At 36.0% G+C, this 27,507-nt stretch overlaps 1 protein-coding gene across 33 annotated transcripts in view; it reads right to left on the reverse strand.

The window, feature by feature from the left end:
• The window catches only part of FYN (FYN proto-oncogene, Src family tyrosine kinase), a 120,327-nt gene that overhangs the window by 11,767 nt on the left and 81,053 nt on the right, over positions 1–27,507 (reverse strand). For 5 of the 33 annotated variants that reach the window (XM_087882657.1, XM_087882665.1, XM_034409188.3 and 2 more), the window contains 6 exons: positions 25,072–25,149; positions 12,535–12,792; positions 11,179–11,275; positions 8,994–9,092; positions 8,084–8,187; positions 7,207–7,356 (listed from right to left, as the gene is read on the reverse strand). In XM_087882657.1, coding sequence (XP_087738783.1) covers positions 7,207–7,356; positions 8,084–8,187; positions 8,994–9,092; positions 11,179–11,275; positions 12,535–12,781 — 697 coding nt within the window. In that variant the 5' untranslated portion in view covers positions 12,782–12,792; positions 25,072–25,149. Of the gene's footprint in view, positions 1–132; positions 298–7,206; positions 7,357–8,083; positions 8,188–8,993; positions 9,093–11,178; positions 11,276–12,534; positions 12,793–21,415; positions 21,523–25,071; positions 25,150–27,507 lie in introns of all 33 variants that reach the window. The other 28 variants (XM_087882669.1, XM_087882652.1, XM_087882667.1 and 25 more) reach the window with 13 other exon arrangements.

Consider the following 27,507-nt stretch of genomic DNA (forward strand, 5'->3'; position numbering starts at 1 on the left):
CTCTAAGTAATGGAAGACATCTGCTCTTCCTACTACTGATTCCTATTACTTTTGTTTCCACCTTCCATCTTCCTCACCTGTCCCCAATAGCTGGGGGCTGACTAAATAAATTAAAATATTTTCTCAGCATACCCATCCATACTTCCCCAAACTGCCCATTTCCCAGTCTCTTGATCAACTGTAGTGATTCTCGTGGAATTTCCCAGACATCTTTGGTTTTGACAGACAGGTCAGTGAGCCTTGGCATTCCTTTATGACAAGGGACTACTAAGCGGCAGCAAAGACCCGCAGCTCTCTCTGATGAAGGAGAAGTAAAGCACAGGGAAAGAAAAGAGTAACAAACATCAAACAAACATAGCAAGCACAGAAGAAAAAACAAACAAAAATAGTGCTAGTAAACAAGTTAAAACGTCTGTTAGTAGCATTCCAAAATCAGCTTGAAGATTAATAATTCCTGCATACCACTGGAGGTGAGAACTGCTTCCATTCTTTTGGAAGACTATAAAAACTTGGCTTTGCTGGTTGGCCTAGGGTCCCAAGGGGGCCGCCGAACACTGGAGGTGGCTGACAGGATAACAGGAACTCATCCCCGTCCCGTCAGTATCTTAGTTCTGGCTTCAGCATAGTTTAAATTTTTTAATCTGTGTAGTTTTAATGTCTTAATATTTTAAATATTTTTCTACTTGTTTTATAATTTGTAAACCATCCAGAGCCACCTTATGGGGAGATGCGTGGCATAACAAACAAACAAATAAATCCCTAAAATTTGTACTTCCATTAATTCTGAGACCTCTGTATTTTAGATGCCACACTGCTTTCTTTTGCTTCGTTTGAATAGGAGACGGTTATAAAACGTAAAGAGATGAGACAAGATTCTTAGCCTAATCCTGATTTCTGCTTTGCATCTATTTACTTTAAGAGTCTTTTTCACAACTTCCCCAGAATGTCACATATTAATAAGAATGACTCTTTAACAGAAATCACTAGTCTCATTCAACTTCATTCTGTATTACTGTTTCTTTCTTAATTGATTGGAATGGCATTCAAATGTTGGCATGACCTACTTCAACCTGCCTTCTTTTCTCTCTATTATATTTCTATTCCTTTCCATTCCTCTATTCTTCTCTATTACCACTGTTAACAGGAGCATCAGTATTAATTTTGGTTGTATTTTAAAGTTAATCAGACCTTAGACTTGAGAAGAAGTGGGGGACATATACAATCATGTGAAAAAATTCATGTAAAGTTTCCTCCCCTTTCTTTAAACATATATGGATATATAAATATTTTATCTTCATTACACAGTATAGGAAGAAAATGTGACCAAACAGCTATGAAAAACTGACATTTATCCACTAAAAAAAATTAACACATATGCCATTCCCTTCTATGGAAAAAATAAATATACCCTCAGCGCTGATACCTTCTACTTTTCCTCTTTGGTAGAAATAATTTCAAATATAGCCTTTCTTGTAACTGTTTGCCAGTCTCTTGACATCAACTGGGAGGGGATTTTTTCCCCCTACTCTTCCATACAGAATTTTTTTCATCTGTGAAATGTTTGAGGGATTTCTTGTGTGAACAGCTTGAGTCAAATTACCTCATGTCACCTCAGTGGGATTAGATCCAGGTCATTCTAGAACCCTTCACTTCTTTTTTTTCAGCCCTTCTTTGGTGGATTTACTGCAGTGTTTAGGGTCACTGCCATTTTGCAAGGGTCACTTTTGGCTGAGCATCAGTCTTCTGACAGATGGCCCCACATTTCAACCTCTGTACGAGGAAGAATTTATAGTGAATTCTAGGATAGTGAGTTGCCCAGGTCCTGATTAAGCAAAGCAGCCCCCAAACCCTAACATTTTCACCACTGTGCTTTATAGTTGGTATCAGGTTTTTTCCCCTGGGGAATGCTCTCTTTGGCTTCCACCAAATATGACTTTTGGTATTGTGGCCAAATAATTCTATTTCTGCCTTAGCTATCCAGAGTACATGTTCCATAAATCACGTTCTTTGCCTAGATGCCAATGAGCAAACTTTAGACTTGCCCTGTTGTGTCTTTGGACAGCAAATGTTTTCTTCCGGCATACCTCTCACATAGATCTAATTTGTGCAGGTTCTTTCTAATAGTAGACTCTTGCACGTTGGGGAGAGCTACCTGTATGTCCCGTGATGAAATTTTGCGGTTCTTAGAAACTACTATCAACATTTTATATTCTGCTCTCAGGTTGCTGGCCTGGTCTGGCTAAGTTGGCAGTTGTTGGAAATCTTGTCCATTGTAGATGATCTTCCAGACAGTAGAATGATTGATGTTAATTATTAGGCAATGTTTTAATATTCCTTCCCAAATCTATTGACATATATAATCTTCTTTCTGAATGCCTCAGCGCGCTCTTTCAATTTAGGAATAGCAATCCCACAAACTTCAACAACAAAAAGCATTTAAATGAGGTTTAAATAAGACTGGTTTCTCCCAAAGCCTCTCTCATGATGTTGTTTATATACAATTATACAATTGTATATTCAATTATATACAATTAGCAATTATGTTTATTTAAATTACAGAATGGACTACAAAATTTAAATAATCTATGTATTTGTTTTATACCCTTCCTCTATCAATATACATTGAAATAAAGATCAAATGCCTATATGTTGAAATATATTAAAAAGGAAAAAAATTCAATAGGGTGTACTTTTTCACATTATTATACATACTATAGATGTTAAATGTTGCTAAGTAGGCATTATGCAAAAATGAAGGATGGAGTTTGGTCATGTGGGTTATACATGAGTATCATGAGTACACATGGGTATTAGAAGTTGAAGTTTTAAATCAGGAATGTTAAAGTAACTCTTAAAATAAAATTTACTCAATTGACTCTTTAGGACTAAATTACTCTTTTTTACATCTTGATATTTCTTTTAAAAAGAGGGGAATATTGAACAAACATCAAAAACAAGAAGCCCTGAAATGGCAGATCTTTAAAGTATTTTTTTTTAAACTCTGGGAAAAGGCAGAGTGCCAGTCACTATTAAGTTTAGGAATATACTGATATCAGACAGTTGTTTCTGAGAAGTGGAAAAAATAGTGTATATCTTCACATAAGGAAACAGTACTTTCAAGTTTGTTCTGTAGACTCCATATTGAGTTAAACATTGCAAATGCAGCAGAACTATGGAAATGCATATGCAGATTTGATTACCAGGAGCCAAATATATTGGCAAGTTCTGGAAGGGTGTATATTATATACATCCAACTGGCTATTTCATTCTTGGATTCAGTTAACATATGGAAATCCTACTCCTATGCTGCCTAAAGCTTCTCTTGCCACACCATAAGAATAATTTCTGACACACAACTTGCTGTTTTGAGAATAGCTGCTCTATTTCTGATATTCCAAACTATTGCAGGGATTAATATGCATAGAAAGTGTTCACTGAAATTGGTGAACATCTGGAGAAGGAAGACAAGGTTTTCTTCAATTACTGGAAGATACAGGGAGGAAGTCAGCTAGAGTAAACCACAGAGGCTACAAACCAATGCAAGCATAGGAAATCCCTTAAAGGGAGTCTTAGATGCAAATAGTTTACATATCTATTTCCAATATTTTTATTCTGATCACTCATTTTACAGTGTGGTTTACATAAAAAGTTGGTTTACATAAAAAGTTGATAACAAATAAACTATCATCTATAAATTCTAATTCTTGATGATATAGACATAGACAAATAGAAAGGTTTTCATCTGACACCAAAAAAGAATTCAGACTTGGCATCAGGAGAATGCATTGTATAATCTGGACTTCACAATCAAGGATGCTTTTCTTTCTTGTCTGGTGAATCCAAAGAAAAAAAATTTCAACAAAGATTATGACAGCTATCAGGTTTATATTTGGTGCAGTTTTATAGATTTAAATTGTGTTTGGGTTAAACTTGGAGCCAACACAGCTGCTTCATGTTGGATGGCAATTCACGCTATTTTGAAAATATGTAGGGCACATCATATATTCTAATAAAATATTAAGATAGCCTGAAGTTACCTCTTTCTTGTTTTATTGTTGTACCCTTCCCCAATTTCTCAGAAGAGACTTGATGTTTGCTGGAGAGTCTATAGGCTGATTTATCTATCTCTTCTACTGTACTGTGACTAAACAAATGGTTCTTAGCCATCCTATTCTTTTTTGTAACAAGAGCCAAGCATTATCTTTTTTCCAAATTGCATTATGGCATGATTGACTCTTGAAGGACAGAATTATTTCTATCACACCTAGCCCGAGAATAATGAATGCTAAAAGCAGGAGAAAGCTGGTCAGGGTTGACAGAAATAGACCCATAACATAAGTCTCAGTTATTGTAGCATGTTTCTGAGCATGCTCAAATAATCTTGGGCCGAAAATGAATTTTTAACACTATTATCCTAAAATGTTTTTATTCATTACTGTCGCCAGAATGCTTCAATGGGAACAAAAGAATCTCTCAGTCAAGTGAATCTCAGTCTTTCTCTCTCTCTTTGTTTTTTCAAGTTATATGAAGAAGTTTAAGAGGGCAGGGGAAAGGAAAGCTGGTGTTGATTTACCAAGGTGGCTTGTGAGATGCAGCAGAAAGTAATCAATGATTGACACTTTATTGTCTGAAGAAGAAACCGCACTTCTTTTGTAAAAACAGCTGGAATGGCATAATGCAAATACAGAGCTGGTAAAACATCATCGGCTCTTGCAAGTGTATTAGCTGATGATATAATTGCCTATGACCAAATACCTTCAACAGGCCCACCATTAATTTTAAGGACTGTCTCCTATTCACTCACTGTTCTCTGGCAATTATGGACTACTTGATAAAACTTCCAGGCAAAACTCCAGATTGACATTCTGGATTCTGATATCCTCTAGAAATACTGCTAGGAAATTACAGATGTTGCTATCTGAACAAGTGCATGGTACCAGGTTGATAACAGTTGATCCTGGATGATACCCCTGGAGAAGCATATACTTTTTAAGTAGAATTTGTCCTATTAGTGACAAAACTATGCCATGGATTACTGCAATATTATAGCAATAGCAAAAAATGAGATTAAAAAAAGAAAAAAATTATTAGAATTGGAAAGATGCAAGTGGACAGAATACATGGAAGCAAAATAGCTTTCTCTGATGCAATAGAGAACAAGGAGACAACATCTAAGAGCTTCATGCAGTATTAATTAATTAATATATTAAACAATAGATGAAACATAAATGTATAAATACACTCTAGTTAGCATGCATCCTTGGGTGAGCAAAAAGAGAAGCATTTTAAAAAGTGCCTGAATATAGAAGAATGAATATTGCATAATGTTACTAAAAAGATAAAATAGTTCAAAAACATTGCTAAACGGATTAACTTCTAAAACAATTTAGAAAACAGTTTAAATATTGAACATTCTTGGAAAGTCATCTTACAATAAGTAAATATATTTCTAAGTGTCTGGAATGTTAAGAACTTTGCACAGAATATTGTATGCATGCATATAGTAACACACAACCATTCTAAGACACAAGAAGGCTATTTTTAAAAAATGAATTGTCCTAGAGACATGCTTTTTTACTTATTTTACAACAGTGAATCAGAGTAGATAGTAATTAGCCAATTAATACCACCTACATTCAATGAAATGAGAAGGACAAGATTTCCCCTCCCAAGTGTTTAGGAATCTTTTAATTGGATGAGGGCAATTAGAAACTTTCAGGGGAAGGAGCAATATTATTAAATGAAAAGAAGCCTACTTGCAAGAAACTGGATCTTCCCCAGTGCTAAAATAAAAACTATGGATTACTGCTCAAGATACAGGAAGTATAATTTTTCCCACCTGCTATCAAATTTATCATTAATTCTAATGTTAAAAAAAAAGAGCGTGTTTAAGGACCTTAGAAAGTATATTACTTTAAAATATTAAACACATTTATTATTTCACCATTATTATGATCCAAAACTGTCTAAAAGAATTAAGACTGTTTTATAATTTGCATCAATATTTGTTAATTAGATGAAGAAAAAATTAAGTTTCTAGGAATGTGGTGTTTTGTTTTGCTTTACCTAAAAACAATTCTGACAGACAGACAGCTCTGTAATTTTAATGTACTATGTACAATCTTTAGAGCCAGTTTGGTACAGTGGTTAAAGTACCAGGCTAAAACCAGGAGATTATGAATTGCAATCCTGCTGGGGACATTGGTCAACCACTTTTTCTTAACTCAATGAAGAAGGCAGTAGCAAATGACTTCCAAAAAATCTTGCCAAGGAAACTGCAAAGGCTAGTCTAGGCTGTTGTCATGAGACAACAATTACTGAAACGCATGCACGCACACAAACACACAAAACCCCAGCAACAAAACCATACTTGCATAAATATAGCACTAAGTGTGGTTTGATCTTAGCCATATCAAGCAATGAGCATGAACTACAAACTTTCTATTTCACCACTGTTTACAGCATTAGCTGTCAAATAAAGGAAAAAGGGGAATATAATATTTGTGGAATGCTTGTACTAAATTGTACAAGATGTACTCAATCAGAATATACAAGCATAATGAGGTGATGATGAGGGTCACTGGAAGGAAGAAAGAATGTTCTGTCACTTACTTAAGGTGGCATGAGCTGACAAGAACAATTTCTTATATATGATCCTGATTTGTTTACTGTCAGCTTCAATCCCAGCATTGCAGAGAATGAGGGAACAGCCTTTATCTGTACAATTTGTCAGAAGAAATATGCTAACAACTATCAAAATTCAAGAACTAAGCAAGTCCATATAAGGTATTCTGATGATAGGTGGATGAAGCTCTTTCTTTTTAAGTGCTCCGAGTTACAGCAAAAAAGCCCGCAACTTTGAGCATCATTAATATGACCATAACTATGGTCTAATATGACCATAACTATGGTTTATATATGCAGGTATATTAAAAAAATTGCTAGTGAAACTGAAGGAGTACAGAAATGCTCTGAGATTTATATAACAAAAGTCACATTTTAAAATGGTGAGTCTTTATGTGTTCATATTAATATCAGAGATTCATCTAAAGTATTTATCTCCAAATTAAAGACCAAAAGAAAAAAGAAGACTGTAATTTCGTTAACGTTTTCTATTTAACAAAAGATAATAGAGAGCCATTATATCAGTAGCATTTTTATTTTAAGGAAGCTGAATTTATTTAACAACTGAATTTTCAAGGTTACCTGAATAATGCTGAACAAGTTGTTGAAGAGTTTCAAACTGCGCCCTGGTTGTAATGTAATATCCTCCACTGTCAAGCTTGCGGATTTTATAATGTTTGACATGATCACCTTTCATATCATCCCAATCACGAATAGACAATGAATAGGCACCTATAATAAGAAAATTTAACAGCTACATGTAAATAAATACATAAATACAATATTCTAACCAAAAATTATTTAAATTATTTTGGTAGCATGTTACTATAAAAATGGAGTATCCAGTATAATTTTTTTGAAATTAAGGAAAGCAGAAAAGGACAGCATTACAGTAATTCTGAACTGCTGAACAATTTAGAGCAGGGGGGTCAAACTCATGTTGTCACGGCGGTGTCACGTGACATATCAGGACTTCCCCCCTTCACTAAACTGGGTGTGGGCGTAGCCAGTGCGTGACGTATCCAGCCAGCGGGCTAAGAGTTTGACAGCCCTGATTTAGAGGTTCTTTTACAATTCTTCCTTGATCATTATAGTCAGAATTAGATCTCTTTACTATTGTTTGCCACTTTCGATTTTTAGAGCAGAATTAAAAAAATAAAATAAAATAAGGCCTTCTGAAAGGTCAACTCATAAGTTAGATGCTATTTTTTTTACTTAAGACACAATCACATCCAGCACAGATTTTATAAACACAATGTGATGTTTATCTACTAGGTTCTGCTGAATTTAAACTTAAATTGCTAAACTGAATGTAATGTTTATCTATTAAGTTCTACTAAATTTAAATTATTATGAAAAATTAATTTTCTTATAGTATTTTTTGTTTCATTTGAGCATGTTCATCACCTTCATTGATGCCTTTTTCTCTGCTTCTTAATTAAAACATAGGCATTACTACCTTTGGTGGTTTCACTTTCACGAATCAAGAAGGTTCCTCGTGGATTTCCAAAGGACAGCAGCTGCCTCTCAGCATCTTTTCGCCCAAGTTTCCCAAAGTACCATCTGAACAAACATGCCAGAAACAAAAGTTTTCTATCTGGAAGTGGAATTGTTTTTTGAGGATCTAAAACACTTAAGCTTGCATAAGGACCATCTGTGAAGATCATTCAAGTTTTTCTTGTGCCTTCATCACACTTATACGCAGATTTATCCCAGCAGTAAAATTTTGATTTCTGATAATGATGTACTAGCAGAAGGAGCCAACACTAATAATATGATTCTTGAGACATGATGAACATATAAAAAGTTGGCAACTGTAGTCAGACTAATTTGCACACTGATAGGCATAACCTCAGAAAGGCCCATTGACAATTGATTATGTATGATCATGTAATCCTAAATCAGCAATTCAATGTAAAACACTGCACAGCATAATCCAATACAAAAAAATATTTCTGATAAGTTATAGATAGCATTGTAGGGCTAGGAGTTCATGTTTATTCAAATACTGCTTTTAGAAAGGTTTCAATATTTCCTTTACTTTTGATATTTAAAACTGAAATAATAAATGTTGTTCCATCTGCCTTTATTATGAATTTAGCTTTGGGCAGATAACTAGAATAAAACCTTTACAATCTCAGTGTGTTTAAAACCACTACACTATAAAGGATATATTTCTAGACCAGAAGATTCTGGATATTTCTACTCGGATCTAGTAAAAGCTAGCTCAACCCCCCCCCCGTCTTTTCTTTAATTACCCAAGCGTTTAGCTGAAAAAGGAAGGTAATATAATGGGTAATTCCTTGAAAGTCACCACAGTTTTAACTGTTCTCTGTCCAAAACAATCCTATTTTTTTTTAAATACATACTCTTCTGCTTGGATGGAGTCAACTGGAGCCACATAATTACTAGGAATATAACCAGTTTCTCCGGTAGTCAGGGATCGGGCTTCCCACCAATCTCCTTCCCTGCAAAGCAAGAGTTAGAAAAACACAACATCGGTTTAAAGATAGCCATCATAATATGCCTACCTTGGTCCTGATTCAGTAAAATAATCTATCCTTTTTGAGCATTCATAATTAAAGAAACAGACAATGGAATGTATTTTTCTTTTGGTACTACTGCCTAGAAATTCCACTAGATGGAGATCTTTTATAACAGCCATAACACACTGTGGTTTGTGCCAGGTTATAACACAGAATCATTCAGAAAACAGAGAAAGCAAGCATTAACTGGTATTGCTGTGTTTGTACAGTTTGCTTCCATGTTAAAAGAATGTAACAGTGTGGGTGGATTCCATAGCTCTCTTGAAAAGATGCCTGCTTGTGTAATTTCACTGATTTTCAAACTACTGCACTCTGAAATGACTGACAAAAGACTGAAAATGTTTAAAGTTGAACTTTAAAAAAGAAACTGGAATAAAAAAAAATATATCCAGCACAACATGGGGAAAAATGATTAGGCATCCTTTGGGCATTTTGCCAGCATAATTATGGAAACTCTAATATCCCCAATAAAAAACTAATATTAATTATATACTATTATGTACTGTTATGTAAATCTGGATAGCCCTACTGCAGATTTAGAAAACTGTAATAAAATTGCTTATTATTCAAGTTTGTTAACTTTAACAACAGGACCATTTTGACGCATAAAGAAAGCAGACATAAATGAAAATTTATAATCAAAATATGATTATGAAAATGATGTTATTCTTAAAGTAAGTTTTAGTTCAACCAACTATGCTTACATAACCAGCAAAGATGTTTAGGCATAAGGAATCATGGAATATTCCACAAATTACTTTGTTTTTTAGTTCAGTTTTATAATCAGCCTGTTATCTCTGGAAAAATACTGTTTTGATTTTCAGAATCTTTATTAATATTTCAAGGATGGAATTGCCACTATATAAACAAGAAGCACATTATGCATTTAAGAAATATTTTAACACTGTAAGGGAAAGGGAAATGTTCCCCTTGCACATATGTGCTAGTCGTTCCTGACTCTAGGGGGCGGTGCCATCTCCGTTTCAAAGCCAAAGAGCCAGCGCTGTCCGAAGACGTCTGCGTTGTCATGTGGCCAGCATGATTAAACACCAAAGGCGCATGGAACGCTGTTATCTTCCCACCAAAGGTGGTCCCTATTTTTCTACTTGCATTTTTTATGTACTTTTGAACTGCTAGGTTGGCAGAAGCTGGGACAAGTAACCCTGTTACACGGCAGTAGGGATTTGAACCGCTGAACTGCCGACCTTTTGATCGACGTTGTAGGGTTTTTTAAAAAAAATGTTTTAAAATAAACACTGCATTTTTAGAAATTCTTAACGGCCTTGTTTTCAGTATTTCTACATTTATTTTAATTTCCAATCTAGGATAGAAATATTAATCCTAGCAAGTCAAGGCCAGCTAAAAGATAGAAGAGTCCAGATTATTCCTCTTCGTAGATGTCCATAACTAACTACAATAACATCAAAACGACAAAATGTTAGATCATAAAATCTGCTTGAGGCATGGAGTTTGCATCATGATGCAGATTTTGTCAGCCCCTTCTCTGGAACACCAGATTCTTTCTGTTCTATGATCAATCAATCAATATTTATGACCAATGACCAGCGAAGTAACTCAGTTCAAAAGTTCCTCTCATCAGCTACCAAGATAATATAAGGGTGAACAGCTCTTGTTTTTTGTATGTGATTTGATGGAAACACATTATTTAGATGAATGGCAATAAATTTGAAAGACATGAAGATATAGGGAGAAAATTAATCTATCCCCCCCATGTTACATACATCAGACATCTACAATATTACTGATTTTATTTATTTATAAGTGAATACTGTTACTCATCAAAGTAATAGTAGCAATAGCTCCAGCATAATTAACGAGTAACTATTTTCTCTCCTCTTTTATTATCTTAAATAATCAATAATCTAAATGTCCTGCCTGATATGGAACATTTCTTAATATCACAAAATAGAATTTAATACATCATTGCAATCAAGGGAACAAACCATCTAGGCATTAAAAAGTAAGTCATATAGTAAACAGAACTTACGAATTGTTAAGTATCTGGAATTTTTCTCCTTTATGAAAACTTAAATCATCTTCTGTTCTTGCTTCATAATCATATAGAGCTACAAAAAGAGTTACACCTATAGAAAGATAATAAAAGTGAATGCAACTTTTACAAATTGCAGTGTTTTTAAAACAAATTCATTATTTCATTTTTTTTTTCATAATGGAAGAAGGAAAAGATAAATTTGAACCTCTCATTTTATTTTTCACACAGCATTTTGCATAGGAAGCCCAAAACATTTGGTTATATATACACTATATAAATTCTAATGCTATCTTTTTCTAAAGTGCTTTGTATGTATTATCTTTGATTAATGTTGTCCAGCAGAACTGGAGATTCTAATGTGGTTTGCAGGGCACCAATGTGTCAGTGGATACTTGTTTTGGTGCTGGGTCAGGCTCTTCATTTATTTAGTGAATTAATCACATTTATTACTACCACATCTGTAAGGCTCTTTCCCTCCCCCATTTTCCTTTGCATATTCGAGAAGAATATAAATTTGAATTAATAAATCATATCTTGGCATATTGCAAATTAAACTGACAACTTCCAGCACTATATTTATTTCCAAGAATGCAACTTAATAATGAGCTTACAAGCATCATAAGCTCACAACATCATTAGATGACCATGGAGCATAAACCTAAGAAACAAACACCATCTCTTTATTCTGGATATCTATAGGAATACAATCATACACCATACAAAATAATAACATGGTTTGTTTGGCTTTGGCATAGTATGTTGTAGGAGCATAGCCACTATAATTTGTAAATCATGGTTAATGGCTTAGTGTGTTATAGATGCTGGCCTGCTGGTATCACACCACAACTTAGTGTCCTGGGTTAATGCATACACTGATATTTTATTTAGGTTCAACTATTAATTCCATGGTTGGTATCAGCAACAAGCAAAATGAACTTCAATGTTATTATCTATATAGCCTTTAAGTTCTTATGCTGCTTCAGAAGTTATAGAAAATTAAATCTTAAATCTAGAAGAAAATATGTTTTCAAAACTTGTATAAGAACTGATTCCATAAGAATGTTGGGCTCGGTATATTGAACATACATGATGAGAAAATAATATCTACTAAACCTATATGACTGATTTTTGCCAGTAGGGAAGCAAACAATGACACCGGAGTATGAATAATAAGTATGTGCACATCTGAATTAATACACTGGTGAACTCTGATAATATTTTCAAGAAGTATGTCTGAGATAAAGGCAAAGGGATTTAAAGAAGAAATCTACACTGATTATTTTTTCTTATTGAGGAACATAAACATGCTTTAGAAAGGGAATGGATGCAGTTCTTGTTGTTATTATTCACCTGTTCCTCCTCTTGTACGCAATGTACCAGTATGTGATGAAGAATTAACACCACCGAAGACCGTCAATCCTTGTCCTCCAGCTGTGGGGAAATTGTTGTAGTTTGGAATTGAAGTCACACCAAAACTTGGGTAATGCTGAGGGGTAGGATCTGTTCCATAGCGATAACCCGAACTCTGGTTTAAACTACCATCCCTCTCATCGGTCAGTTTTGTTGCTTCTTTATCCTTACATTGCACACAGCCCATTATCTAAAATCCTGCAAACAGTAAAACAAAATATACAGTATAACACTTGTACATTTCAACTAAAGTATACAACACATACATATTAGGGAGTTACAGAATTAGAATCATTTTTGGGGGGCGAATACCTAGGCATCAAATTGCTAAAATCAGGCTAACTTTTCTTGGGGTGGAGTCTAAAAAAAGAAATTATTCTTGGACTACAGTGTTAGCATTTACAATAATTTACAACTCTAAATTGTAAATATGATAGGACATCTTACATATTTTTGTAGGATTAAATATACCAATTCAGTTTATGCCAACTCCATTCTTGCTGCAGTGAGGGCAAGAGTGGATATTCTATCAGTGTTGATTATGGCTTTGGATATCAAAGTAATTAATATTATTTGACTTATGCTCAAAAGGCAAGGAATCATAGATTTCATACTCTCTACAATAAACTGGAAAACACCTTCATACCTGTAGGATTTCTACATGTTCATGTTGTTGGCAATGGTATTATTTTTCTTTAGGAACGGTTAAATTGAAAAGATAGTGCCTATGGCATAATTTTATAGAGCATGGAACCCTGACTTCTTGACCCTGTAGCTGAACTCTGAAGATGGGTAGTTAGAATTTCGTCCACTGCCCTTTTTCATCACCAAGCTTTCCCCTTGGCACTCCTCATTTGGGTCATGAACTCCTAACCAGTTTGGCCTTTTCCAAGAATCCTGGATGAGACTGAGCTGTTGGCTGGGAAAAAACTTTACCTAGTACCTTGAGGAGTGAGGCAGATGCAGCCTTAGTCCCTTCTCTTTATTTTATTTTATTTATTATTTTATTTTATTTATTTAGTAAAGTATGTAATAAGTAACAGATATAAGTATAAACATAATTATGAATACATGAAATGGATACATATAAAAGGGAACATTAGGACAGGAATGGTAGAATGGTAGAATGGTGCGCTTATGCACGCCCCTTAGAGACCTCTTAGGAATCGGGTGAGGTCGACAGTAGACAGTCTAAAGTTAAAGTTTTGTGGGTTTGGAGAAGAAACCACAGTCAGGTAGTGCATTCCAGGCATTAATGATTCATTTACTGAAGTAGTATTTTCTGCAAACAAGTTTAGTGCAGTTTACTACAAGTTTGTATCTATTGTGTGCTCATGTATTGTTGTGGTTGAAGCTGAAGTAGTCATTGACAGGTAAGGACATTGTAGCAGATAATTTTATGTGTTACGCTTAGGTCTGACCGAAGACGGCGAAGTTCTAAACTGTCTAATCCCAAAATTTGAAGTCTGGTGGCATAAGGTATTCTATTGCGAGCTGAGGAGTGGAGGACTCTTCTCATGAAATATCTCTGGACTCGTTTGATTGTATTAATGTCCAATATGCAGTACGGGTTCCAGACAGATGAGCTGTATTCAAGAATTAGTCTAGCAAAAGTTTTGTATGCCCTGTTTTGCAGTTCAATATTACCGGAGAAGAAGCTACGCAAGATTAAGTTAACAACTTTTAATGCTTTTTTGGCAATGTTGTTACAGTGCGCTCTGGCACTTACACCATTTGAGATGAGTACTCCAAGGTCCTTGACAGAGTGAGGGTCATCTACAAGGTCGTATCCACCCAGCTTGTATTTAGTGTTTTGATTTTTTTTTGCCAATGTGTAGGACAGAATGTGATTTTGTGACTTTGCGCTCAGCGAGCAGACATCAGCCAGGAAAACAAAAACAAAACAAAACCAAACAACTCACACTGGCTCCCAGTTACTGTACAAATTAGAGGGAAACAGCACAGCAGGATCTCAGATCTTGCAGGTCTTTTATGCTCCCTTTAGTTGGACACAAAGTCACCTTTCCACAAAATTGTGACAAAGCACCTACATTTAACCGTCTGGAGATAATCTATGGAACTTTTCCTTTGGGTTTCACACTATCTGCATGCAATACTTTATAGGTTTCTGAAAAGCTTCTAAAACATGAAGTTAAAAAGGACATGGTTTATGGCAGGGGAAGATGAGAATATGACCAGAGATGTATTATTCACCTGCTGAGCCAACAGAAAATGAATTAACTTTCCAGTTATTAAAAGGTGGGAAGAGAAGAAAGCAAAGAATAAAGTAATTCTTCAAAAATTTATGATCTTAGAAAAGTTATGCCAATAATGAAAATACCTAAAACTTCCAAGCTGTAAAAGATGATGATGGAGAGGATGATGATGATAGTAATACGAGTAATATTTCAAAGAGATAAAAGCCTATCTGTGCAAAAAGGGTACTAAATTAATGGGCTGCGGCCAAATCTCTCCCTTTTTTGCTGGCATGTATTTTCTGTGAAAGAGATGGGGAGGAGTACATGGAAATGTTTAATGGAGAGATTTTTCCCCTTCCTTTTCTGTTGTCTTTTTCAACTTGGCTCCAATATCTAGGCAATGCATTTTTAAAAGCTCCTTGATTGCAGGACTGCATAATTTGTGATGAAGGGTGTAACCTACATGTTTTTTTTTCAAACCAAGACTTAGAAAAGTGGTCCATTCTTTCTTGAAAACCCCATGCATGATATCATTGAAAGCTTAGTTAAGAATCTGGAGGAAGTAACGAAGTATTATTGGATGGGATCCAAAATGACTCCAGGGCTTGTGTAGGTCATTTTAAATGCATCCACTATTCTGCAGTAGCACAGAGCTCTAAACAGCCAGAGGACGAAAAATTAACTCCTACAGTTTTCACATCAGAAACATCACTTGCAGGCATTTCAACCTTTTAGCAAGCTAGAAACATATGGCTTAGCAGGACAATGGTGATATCATTTCACAAAATCTGGAAATCATTACAGCCTACAACCAGCAAATATTATTTTGGTAGTAGTTCTAAAATGTCACATCCCTTCTTAATTATTTGGGCATGTCTGGGTGAAATGAGTGTTTTAGCAAATGACATTGGTTTTACAAAATAAGTGTATTAAGAAGTTCAGTTTGTATGTACTTCTCCAAAGCAAAATGAGGAAGGTGCTAATTAAAGGCCATAGAAATTATGAAACTGAAATACGTATTTCCTCATAAATTCCAGGGTTTGTTTGCTTTATGAAATCAATCAATAATTCTGTGACCACTTGACAGTATGACTGAAGTTGCAGTATGACTGCAATCTTACAATATGCTTTCCTAGAAATAACTCCTAATGAGCATTTAGTAGGTGTGTGTGTAGGTGTGTGTGTGTGTGTGTGTGTGTGTGTGTGTGTGTGTGTGTATCAGACTATTAATTCCTATGCGTATTACCTAAGGGAATACGTTCTATTCTACACTGTACAGAATTACCTTGCAAGTGATAGATTGTCTCCTTGTGCAAGAATATATAGATATACTGATTGGAATGATGCAACAATATGCAGGAGCAGATGGACAAAAATGTAGGTATCAGCAACATTCCACCTCTTACAACAACATCCAGATTTTAAATGTTCTATTTGCCAATATACTTATGTTGCAAAAAGCAAATGTGTCATCATGTTTCAGAATCTAAAGTTAAGCTGTTCATATGTTTGATCATGAGCACTTTGTTACAGTCCAGAAATAAAAGAAAAAGCTCCACATAACATATTGTGTCTTCTTTTGAAATCCAGAAGATTGGAGTTAAATGAGTTTCTACAAAATTGAAAACCAGACAAATGTTTATATAAACTCTTGCTCTTAGTTTCCTCCTACTCACTTTTTATCAATTCTTCCTGGCAAGGAAAAGAGAAGCAAAACAAGCAGAGTTAAATTGAAGCAGGTACTTTTGCTCTGATTCAAGAAACAAGCTACAGTTATGGGCAGTTCAAATGGGATACCAATCTCTCCACAAAAAAATTATGCTCAAATAATTCCACTCACTTGAAGCCTGGAACAACAGCCAGGTCCAAAGATAGAGCCCAACACAGCACACTTTGGGCTTACCCCAGCCCAGCAGTGTGCTGTCCTCCCATTTTTGTGATGAGAGATAAGTATGTTTTCTGGAAAAGCACTGTCCCCGTGCATTCCTATAGCCAGATGTCTGAGATTAGATTGGCAGAGACTTCCTATCAAGAGCTATGGCAGGAAGGCTACTGGCTATAGCACAATAGGTCTGCCTTGCAGTGTCACAACCAATTCATTCATATGCAGAGTACTTGCTAGAAGCCCCGGCACTACCATCATTTCAAAAAGTCAATCCAACTACCTCTTCTTTTCTGTAGAAAGATTGGCAGCAGCTAAGGTGAATGCCCCCTTCCTGAGAAGTGGAAGAGATCAGCTCCAGGAAAATTTACATTGCCTGGAAGGAAGTGGGTTGACTTTGAGGACCATACAGGAAGTGGTGCACTTGAATGAGGACAAAGAAAAGGGAAGTTCTAGGAACTGCCATTGGAAGTTTTGCTAATGCATAGCTGCAATTAGGATAGCTGATCTCTTTATTTTTTGTGTGCACAAAGGGTATTATTGACCTTGTGGAAGACCTTGATATTCCCCTTACTGAAAAAAAAAATTGGCTGCCATATGAAGATCTATTCTTTCCAGCAGCTAAAGCACAGATGGTCATGGAGACATACAGCCCTGAAGCCAAAGGGGAGAAGGGGAACTGGCAATAGATCAACTGGAGCCTTGCAGGTCCTCATCTTCCATTTTTCCTTCCTGCAACATAAAATGTTCCATTTTCCAGTGGAAAACACCAGCATTTCCTGCCAGCTCACCTCCATCCTACTTTAGCCTGACTCAGCAACAGGTTGACACTGAGATGGAGGCATTGTTGGGAGAACTTGCCTGCAACAAAGAGTAAAAAGCCTATCACATTGACAGGGCAAGGTATGTGCATGAATTAATCTTCTGCTAAGATGTTGTGCTCTTGTATGTTTGCATGTAGTGCCAACTATGTAGGACAGGATAAGCTTGCATAATCCAGATTACATGTACATTAAAACTACAAAGCTAGAGTAAAAAGTACATGCAAAGCAGAAAACTCACTGGGACAAAACTTCAGGCAACAAATTAATTCACTTCTGGCTCCTAGAGTAGAACATGTATTCTTTCAAGAAATCACATACAGAAATATTCCAAAAGGTTTTAACAATTATACACTGAAGCAAAGAGCACAAGTGGATTTCCAGTCAACATGTTCATCATGGAAGTTATAATTCAAAGCATCTGAAGAGTGTCAAATTGGGGATAGCTTGTATATGCCAGATTATCTGGGAATTCTTATTTGGAAATAATATTTATTTACAAACAATTATAAATCATTCAACTCAGATGACTTTGTATGACCTACAATAATAAAATGAAAATTAAATATCAAACAATGAAAACTCCATCAAAATAACTGCACATGCAACAAAATGTAGTAATAAGCTATATCATGTGTTCACGAATTGATAACAAATTAAAAAAATATATACAAGAACATTCATATAAAAACAATATTAAAACATAAATTAAAATCTAATCAAATTCTGCTACACTAATAAACTCGGAAGTAATCTTAGCATAAAAAGGCATTCCTCTAATTTGGAACCAATGTAATAATTGCATACCCTACACCTCTAAAAACAGGTCCTCAAAAAAATGTCACTTGCATATTTTGGAATAATGGGACTGCTGTTGGTAGCTTCAATCAAGCAATATGTTCCAGAATTGTCTTAATATCCAGGAATAAACGTGTATCTCTGGAAAGGCTGCAACAATTGAGTCCCTAAGACTGAACTAGTCTGTAAGAACACCAAGACAATAAAACAGTCAAAACTGGCAAGCCATAAATTGGATCGCTTATGTAAAACATAGACCAGGTGTCTTTCAGTCTTAAAATTTGGAAAAGAACAGCCAAGAATCCATTAACTCAAAAAGGTGGGAGGAAAAAGTTTAGCTCAGTCTTATGTATAAGTGTAACCAATATCTTTTCATGTATTCAAATTATGTTTATACTTTTACCTGTTATCTTATATATGCTTGACAAATACATTTACGATTACGATTATGATCTTATCTTCAATAAAGCAACATATTGAGTTGTATCAAGACTGTGTTTCTTTTTGCAAAAACAAGTTTCTTGTTAGGAAACCAAGTGGACTGTTGCACTTTTTTAACTGATCTACCAGTTATGGGCTTATGTGCTATTTATGGTGGATAAATGTCACTAAAATCAAGTCTCCAACTCTATGTAAACTATATATAAAACAACTGGCGTGATTTTTTATCTATTATTGTGTTCATTTATAATAACTCCAAAAATGCCTCTACTCAGATGTTGCCATTTCAGGCCACCTATGGTTACTACCTATTACCTACGGTACATCTATACCCATTTTGCCTCCCCCCTTTCCCAGGAATGCTGAATCTCTTAGTACCTTTTCATGGATCAACTGGATCACACCAGTTGAACACTTGTGCAAGTGTTCTATTGACAGATAGCAGCAGGAAGCATTTCCCTCCCTTCCTCCATTGTTGCTGAAGGTCACATCTGGCTTTGTATCAGATTTCTCTCTGTCACCCAACAGACTAAGAAACTAGATGCAAGTTTATTGAACCATTTGCCATACTTGCATAGATCAATACTATAGACATTATTCTGCAGTTTCCAGCCACACGCAGATTCTTTCCTCCCTTGTGCATCTTTGAACCGCTATTCAGTTTTTGTTATGGGATAAGGGAAGAAGAATTGGCATGGAATGTATTTTAGAGTTTCACTGCAAAAAGACCAGACCTAGAAGACATGATTCATTGGCAGAGTTACCCAGACATAGAAATGCCATGGGATGTGATTGACAACATTCATGCTCTGTACTTTCTCTGACATACCTTTATAACCAAATGACCTAATTGGTGACCCATTCTATCTTTGGCAATAATCTGCAGTTCTGACTCTAAGAGAGAAGTAACCTGTTTGGGGGATGGAAAAGGGGACATCTGTACAATTAACTAATAAGAGATGAAGATTATCCCATTCAAAAGGAAGTTTTGAAATGGGCAATATTCCTAATGAAGAAAATAGATAAGATGGAAACTAAGCTCTGCTATGAGGAGTCAACTGGAAGTGGAGATTGGGACAAAATAGGAAATTCTCTCTTATTGCAGCCAAAGAAGAAATATGATTTATATGTATTATTAAGATCCTTAGGCAGAATGAAGGAGTACAGACTTTGAAGGGGCTTTGTCAGCTTCCAGTTGGCAAAGATATGGAAACAGACAAGGAGACACAATGCCCTTCAGTCTCCCACAAACTGAGGGAGGGGGAAGAGCCATCTGGCACCTTTAAATAGGAAGGAGAAAATAGGAAGGGAGACAATATAAGAGGTGACAGTGGTGATGAAGGAACCAACATAGTTCAGGCCAGCTGCCTGCTAAACTGAAGGCTGGGGAAAAATAAGTAATAGACAGTTAATGCAACAAGGTGAGAAAAAAATGCTTAGGATTTAATCTCTGCCTCTGTCATTCATTCATAATTCAGGCATATAATTCTACATTCTGCAATATGCAGGCTGCCTGCTGGATATTTTTTTTTTTGTCTGCAATAAAGCAATTTATCCAGGTGCATCAAAATGACAAAACGTCTGCTAGATTGAATATGGGCTTGATTTTCTGAAGAGATATTTATTGCTCTGCTTATGTTATCTCACAAACATATAGAACTGAGCACTGCAAAAATGTTCAAGAGAATCAATAGCACAACAATTTTTTTGCCCAATTTCCAGTTCCAGTCATTCACCAGCTGACTGAACAGTGTTAATCCTATTTCCTGGTTGAAAGCCTGAGTGAAATGGGTCCACATAAGAGATGCCATCATACATAGAATAAATAGACCCAAGTCTACAGCTGAGTGAAAATTCCTTATTCCACCCACCATGACATTTTCAGAATGTCATCCAAAGGAATAAGTAGTTTAATGGAAATAGCAATGGGGATGTGTTTCTTCATGTCACATGTGACAAGAAAGCTTTCTATAATTTTCTTCCTCCTCACAAATATATGTAGTCCTCAACTTAAAACCACAACTGGAGCCGAAACTAAGCAAGGTGGTCGTTAAGTGAAACACACTACCGATTTAATGACTTTTTTTTTTGCTTCAGTTGTTAAATGAATCATCATTGTTAAGTGAATCTCATGGTCTTTGAGTGAATCTGGCTTCCTCCCTTGACTCTGCTTGTCAGAAGCTGGATGGGAAGATCACAAATGGTGATTAGGTAAACATGGGATGCTGCAACTGTCATAAACACATGCTGACTGTCAAGTGTCCAAATTTTGATCATGTGACTGTGGTAATGTTGTGATGGTTGTTAAGTGCAAGGACTGGTTTGTAAATCACTTTTTTCAGCACCATTGATGACTAGCAGTTACCTAGTTTGAGTATTGAAATGTCTTCAAGAAAATAACCAAGTGTTGTAATTTTGGACAGTCACTAAACAAATGGTCGTATGTCAAGGACTATCTGTATATCTTAAAAACACATTGATATGACACAGCAGTGTTTTGATAAACTTTCCTGGGGGAAGAGGCAGAGAAGGGCGATCAGTAATGTCTCTATACTCCAGGCAGATATGTGGTTTCTATGGCTCAAAAGTTACTATCAAATTATAATTATTTAGATGACATAAGGGAGAAGTTATTAACACATGGATAGTAATTCTATTAGTATATGAAAAAAATGAAATACATTTTAACTGAACTTTAAATTGAAATGTAGGTTCATCCACTTTGGTTGCGACATGCCATTCAAAGGACAAATGTAGATCTTGACTCCAAAGCCCCTTCAAAGTGATGCTATATAATATGAGGGACACAAAAGAAGCAAAAAGTAAACTATAGCTGCATGTAATTCTGATAAATCAAGTAGCCATCTAAAGGAAAAATGAAGATACCTTGTTCAGAGATGCTTCATCATATTTGCACTTGTAGGACTAGTGAATCTACTAAATATATGCTGTTTATTAGCTGCTAGGTCTAACAGTTCTGAACAGTTAAGTGACTGAAAATTTAGAATTTAAATTACTTTTAATGCTATCAGTCAAAATTTTGTAGGCACCAGGACAAGACTCTCACCATCAAGAAATATCCCCATTTTTTTTTTAGCACCAAGACTGATTTATGCTCAATACTGGAAAAAGGAGGAAATCCCCCCAGAAGAAGAAATAATAAAGAAAATTCTGACATGTGCAGAAATTGATAGGCTGACACTAGAACTTAAAAATAAGGTTGAGACAGAATACTATAAAATTTGGAACAAATTGTACCAATGGCTGAAAAGGAGAAAAGGAGTTGGAACGAAAAAAAGTTAAAGTTTGCAGAACTGACATGGGGCAATATTTTGACAACTATGCAAATGAAGTCAAGGGGTAGTAGCAATGTATGGTAGGTAGTAATTATATTTGTTGTTGTTAAAAAAATATGTATGGATATGATAAAACCAGGATGGCCACACTGTGTCCAATGTTTTTAATATGTACGTAATAATTTTTTTATAGATATATAAAAAAGAAATACTCCATTTTATTTCTGGCTTGCTAATAAGCTCTGGAAAAAAAAAACGAAAACAGTGGCAATACTGGAATAGGAGGGGTTATTTTTCGTTTTTGCTTCACTGGTTTGAGGCTATTTAATGGCTGGTCTTGCTATGCCTTGCAACTGACTCTGTTCTCAATATATATTCATATTACTTTTTCTATCCGCATTTCTCAGAATGCAGAAAGGAATTCCAGTCTTATGATTTTGGAAGTGAAATTCAGGCTTGTTCTGGTTTCTATTCTGAGGGGCACCACACTTTTCAAAGAAGCCTTTTACTGTAGATCCAGTGGGAGGAAGCATCCGAAATTGTCAGTATCTGGCAAGTCTAGACATGAATAAGTGTACATTCCATTCCATTTTGACACTACTTTCTTTTTTCCCAACAGGGCATTAAAACAGAAAAAGAAAAGAAATTCATAAATATATTTTGATCTCATAATTATTACTAATTTCATGCTATATTTTATTATATTTGCTGCATGGAATTTGTAATTCCTAAGGAGATAGGCAAACAAGATTGAAAGAATAATTTGCTCAAATATAAGGCATACACTGGAACCATAAACAAGCATTGCTTGACAAGGAGAGGCATGCTTAGAAACGTGAGAATAGCCGTAACTGAAATTAATAGTAATGAATTTATGAATTATAAACTTAATACATTTGAGGTGAACACCCTACTGAACCTATGAATTATGTGCAGCAGCTGTACTTTAAAAAGTGGGTTAAGGGGAAGAACAAAAGCTAAATTTGATTTAAACTTAGATTTAATTACGGTTTAATGTATTAAATAAAATGTAAGATGATAATTCCCTTGTATTTATCTGACATATTAAAATGATATCCTATAGGGACTCTGGAGATTGTTAACAGCAGTTTGGGGACAGTCTATCAGCTAAAGTGTAGATTTAGGCCCGTGATGGCGAACCTGTGGCACGCAGAGCCCTCTCTGTGGGCATGTGCGCAGTCGCCCCAGCCCAGCTCCAATCGTGTTTCTCCACTGCGTTTCACTCAATCAATTCCAACTTCTTGCGAAAGAAAAAGACATTCTGAAGTTGGATTTGATTGAGCGAACTTTTTCACTCGCACGCTTCACAATAGGGGAGACAGGGTCCTGTCCTCCTCCTGAAGATCATTACAATGCAACCCTGTGTTGGCTCGGCAAAAAAAAAGCAGTTGCTTTTCCTGCAGAGCTGCAGGTGTTGGGATGCCCCATCTCCCTGCCAGCCAGCTGAGTGTGGATGCGCTGCTCCTGGGCTTGTTAGCCTTCAGATGTCATTCCCACCATCCAGCACCAGTTCAGAGGTTCCTTCCCCCCCAAGGGGGGAAACAGAGAGAGAAACAGAGGGAGGCAGAGAGAGAGAGAGAGGAAGGGAAGAGAGAGAAACAGAGAGAGAGGGGGGAAGGAAAGAGAGAGAGGGAAAGAGAAAGAGGAAAAGAGAAATGGTATTACAAAAGTTTTTTTTTAATTGTTGATAAATGTATTGTTTCAAAAGCAGAAAAAGTTGCCCCAAAGGAGTCTTTGAAACTGAACGCTGAGAGGCACCGATTTCCTCTGCCTTCTGCGTTCCCAGCCTGCAAAGCAAATGGCCCAGAGTCTCCTCGCTAAGCGGCCCTGCCGAGGCTGCTTGCAAACTCCGCCAAGTGCGGCTCCAAACATTCAGCTCACATGTCCCTCCCGGCCAGTGCCAGCACCATAGCGGTGGTGGTGAAGGTGCACGCCCTGCCTGCTCTGCTTTCGCTGGCCAGAGGTGGGGCTCCATACCGCCGCCTCCCAGCCAGAGCACCATATTTGTTTGCTTGATGGTTGCCTCCGAAGAGGAGCTGCGCTCAGGCTGCCTGGGCTCCTGCCACGTGGGGTGGGGGGAGAGAGAAGGGGGTCGTCTCCCCAACAGGATCCAGCTTGTAGTTGCCTTATTTTGTGTGGATGTCTAACACTTGGCTTTGGCTGCCAGCCTCCACTCCCCCTCCACAGCCCAAGTGGTTGGATTCACACAACACGTGAAGCTGGGCAGGAGATTATGTATATAAGGATGGATAGATAGAAAGATGAGACAGAGAGACAAAGAAATGGAGGGAGGGAAAGAGAGAAAAGACAGAGAGAGAGAGGGAGGGAAGGAAAGAGAGAGAGGGGGAAAGAAAAAGAGAGAGAGGGCAGGAAAGAGAGAGGGGGAGGGAAAGAGAAATTATATTACAAAAGTTTTTCTTTTTTATTGTTGCTAAACATAATATTTCAAAAGCAGGAAAAAAATGAAGGGGCATAAAAGTGCATTTATCACGTTTTTCTTAGAACAATTAGCTGAACTCTGCATTGTTTATCATTATTTTAGGTAGTAAAACCTCATTATTCAGGTTAAATTGCCATGTTGGCACTTTGTGATAAATAAGTGGGTTTGGGGTTGCAGTTTGGGCACTCGGTCTCTAAAAAGTTTGCCATCACTGCTTTAGGCAGTACTGTGCATTCTGATCCAGCGTATCCATTTTACGACACAAATAAAAATCAAGAAAACTTTATGCACTCTATTACTTAAATCAGTGAAATGTTAGAACATATTGTAATATTTCAACTACCTGAAAAAGTAACTGCTGTAATATGATAAGAAAACAAGCTTTATCAGAACCCTCTCAATTATTTTTTAAAAAATGTTTAGGACCGTTCTGCATGCTGAGCCCAGAGCACTCTCTTCTTATTTCTAAGATAATTTCTTGTGTTCATTATAATAATTTGTACCTATTCCATTTGGCTTAGTATTCCAAAGAAAAGTCTTGAACGTGTTAATAGAATGTAGCTAATCTTGTTCAGCTCACCTTGAATGAGTTTTGCTTCCACCCACTGCTCCTTTGCTTTTACGTTGCTCTTCCAACAACCTTCAGATCCCTTTCTGCCTTTAAATAGAAAAGAAAAATGAAAGACAAGTGACTTCGCAGCAACTATATCTTAGTACTAAATTTTTATTATCTATTAAATACAATGATATAGAATTAGAAAGATAATTCTTCACCAGGAAGTTGAGATGGCAGTGGGAATAAAGCTATCCAGGAGCCTGGATAGCTCAACAGAGCAGACAGAGCACTGTAATTTAACACCAGCTGTCTGCAATTAAAGTAAGATCGAATCTCGCCAGGCTCAAGGTTGACTCAGCCTTCCATCCTTTCAAAGATAGATAAAATGAGGATCCAGTTTGTGGGGGCAATAAGCTGACTTTGTATAAATATACAAAAGTATGAAGGCTATTGCTTAACGCACTGTAAGCCACCCTGAGTCTCCGGAGAAGGGCGGCATATAAATCAAATTTAAAAAAAAAATACCTGGGGCCACGTCCTACCGCTGATTTCACAGTGCTGGAAGTAAGTTATGGTCAGTGGCAAGCCAGGAAGCACTGCTCAAGAATTAATTAGGAACTAAAAGCAAGACCAGAGATCCAAGACACTCTGAATACTGAACTATGTGTGGTTTAGAGCATGGCTCAACTGGAAACAAATAAGCTGTGCATTCTGATCCAGCATATGCATTTTGCGACACAAATAAAAATTAAGAAAACCTGGGGCCACGTCCTAGAAGTAAGTTGCTGGAAGTAAGTTATGGTCAGTGGCAAGCCAGGAGGCACTGCCCAAGAATTAATTAGGACTAGGAACTAAAAGCAAGACCAGAAATCCAAGACGCTCTGAATATCGAACTATGTGTGATTTAGAGCATGGCTCAACTGGAAACAAATAAACTTTTTATACCACATCTTTGTTCAGGGCAGTCCTTTTTCACTAGAGGTTGTAATTAGGTGACTTCCTAGATAGTGGGTTCCTGATATCTCAGAAGGTAAGCTAAGCTAAGCATAGTATACAAAATTGTCTGCTACAACATCTTGCCTGTCAACTTCTTCAGTTTCAACCACAATAGTACACGGGCAAACAATCTACCAACTCAAAGTAAAATGTTCCAAACTCGATAGCAGAAAATACGACTTCAGCAACAAAGTGGTCAATGCCTGGAATGCTCTACCCAATTCTGTTGTTACAGCCTCAAACCTTCACAGTTTCAACCTCAAACTGTTTACTGTGGACTTCACTCCATTCTTTTTTATTATTATTATTAAAAAGTTTTTATTTTATAAACACGCATACATACAATATATAATCAATCAGTGTATCATCTGAATACATCTTTTTTCCTCTTACTCCTCCAATATTTATTATATCTTGATATTATCATTTCATTTGTTGTAACATTTTCCCCACATTTACTTTTATATTTGTACCTTTATCTATTCAACAATTCTATCCCACCCCAACCCTCCCCCCTCCCCATCCACCCCCGACTTCCCAGAGCAAAAGCATTTAACAAGCAAAAGCTAAATTATACTAACCTACTACAAAGTTTAAAACTCCCTCACACTCTTTAACTCCTCTTTTGCAAATTCATCAACCTCCCTATTGTAAATTCTCAAAATCAGTTAGATTAAATTCTTTCTTCCTGAATATAAGAGCCTTTTTCTTGGTATGTAATCCAATAGCTTTAACAATATTACAAGCATTTTTAAACATTTTATCACCTATACCTTTTAAAATAGTATAATCTTATATTAAACATTTAAAAAAAACTCTTTATACATCAATAAGACCTTCTTAGTTCATTCCTCAAAATATAAATTTCAAAACCTTCAGGAAACTATCCCTTAAATTTTTAATTAACCATTTCTATATTTTTTCCAGTCCTTCTTCCTCAATCAACATTGCTCCCTAATGAAGTTCTAAATTAGACATTTATCCTCTTTAATCCTTCATAAAATTAGACATTTTAAAACTTTAAACATTTTATCTCATATACCTTCTTAAAGTACTATAATCTTATGTTAAACATTTTAAAAATCTCTTAATACATCAATAAGACCATTAAGTCATTTCTCAAAATATAAATTTCAAACCCTTCAGAAAGGTGTCCCTCAAATTTTTAATTAACCATTTTGATACCTCGATAACTCTTAAAAAGCTATCATTTTTACCTCGATAACTCTTAAGAAGCTATCATTTTTATATCCAGAACCAACTGTAATAACACACTTCCTTTATATTATCTTAGAATAAACTTTAAAAATATAAATTTAATTAAGCTTTTCAACCTATTGCCGAAAACCTCCCCAAAAAAGATTAATCTTCAGTTCTTCCCTTCTTTCTGTATTTTTTCCAGTCCTTTTTCTTCGATAATTCTTTCTTCTTCAGCATTGCTCCTCCTCCTGCTTTTATTTTCGA

Source organism: Pantherophis guttatus, chromosome 1, assembly GCF_059756535.1.
Source record: "Pantherophis guttatus breed Tessera chromosome 1, ASM5975653v1, whole genome shotgun sequence".
NCBI lineage: Eukaryota > Metazoa > Chordata > Lepidosauria > Squamata > Colubridae > Pantherophis > Pantherophis guttatus.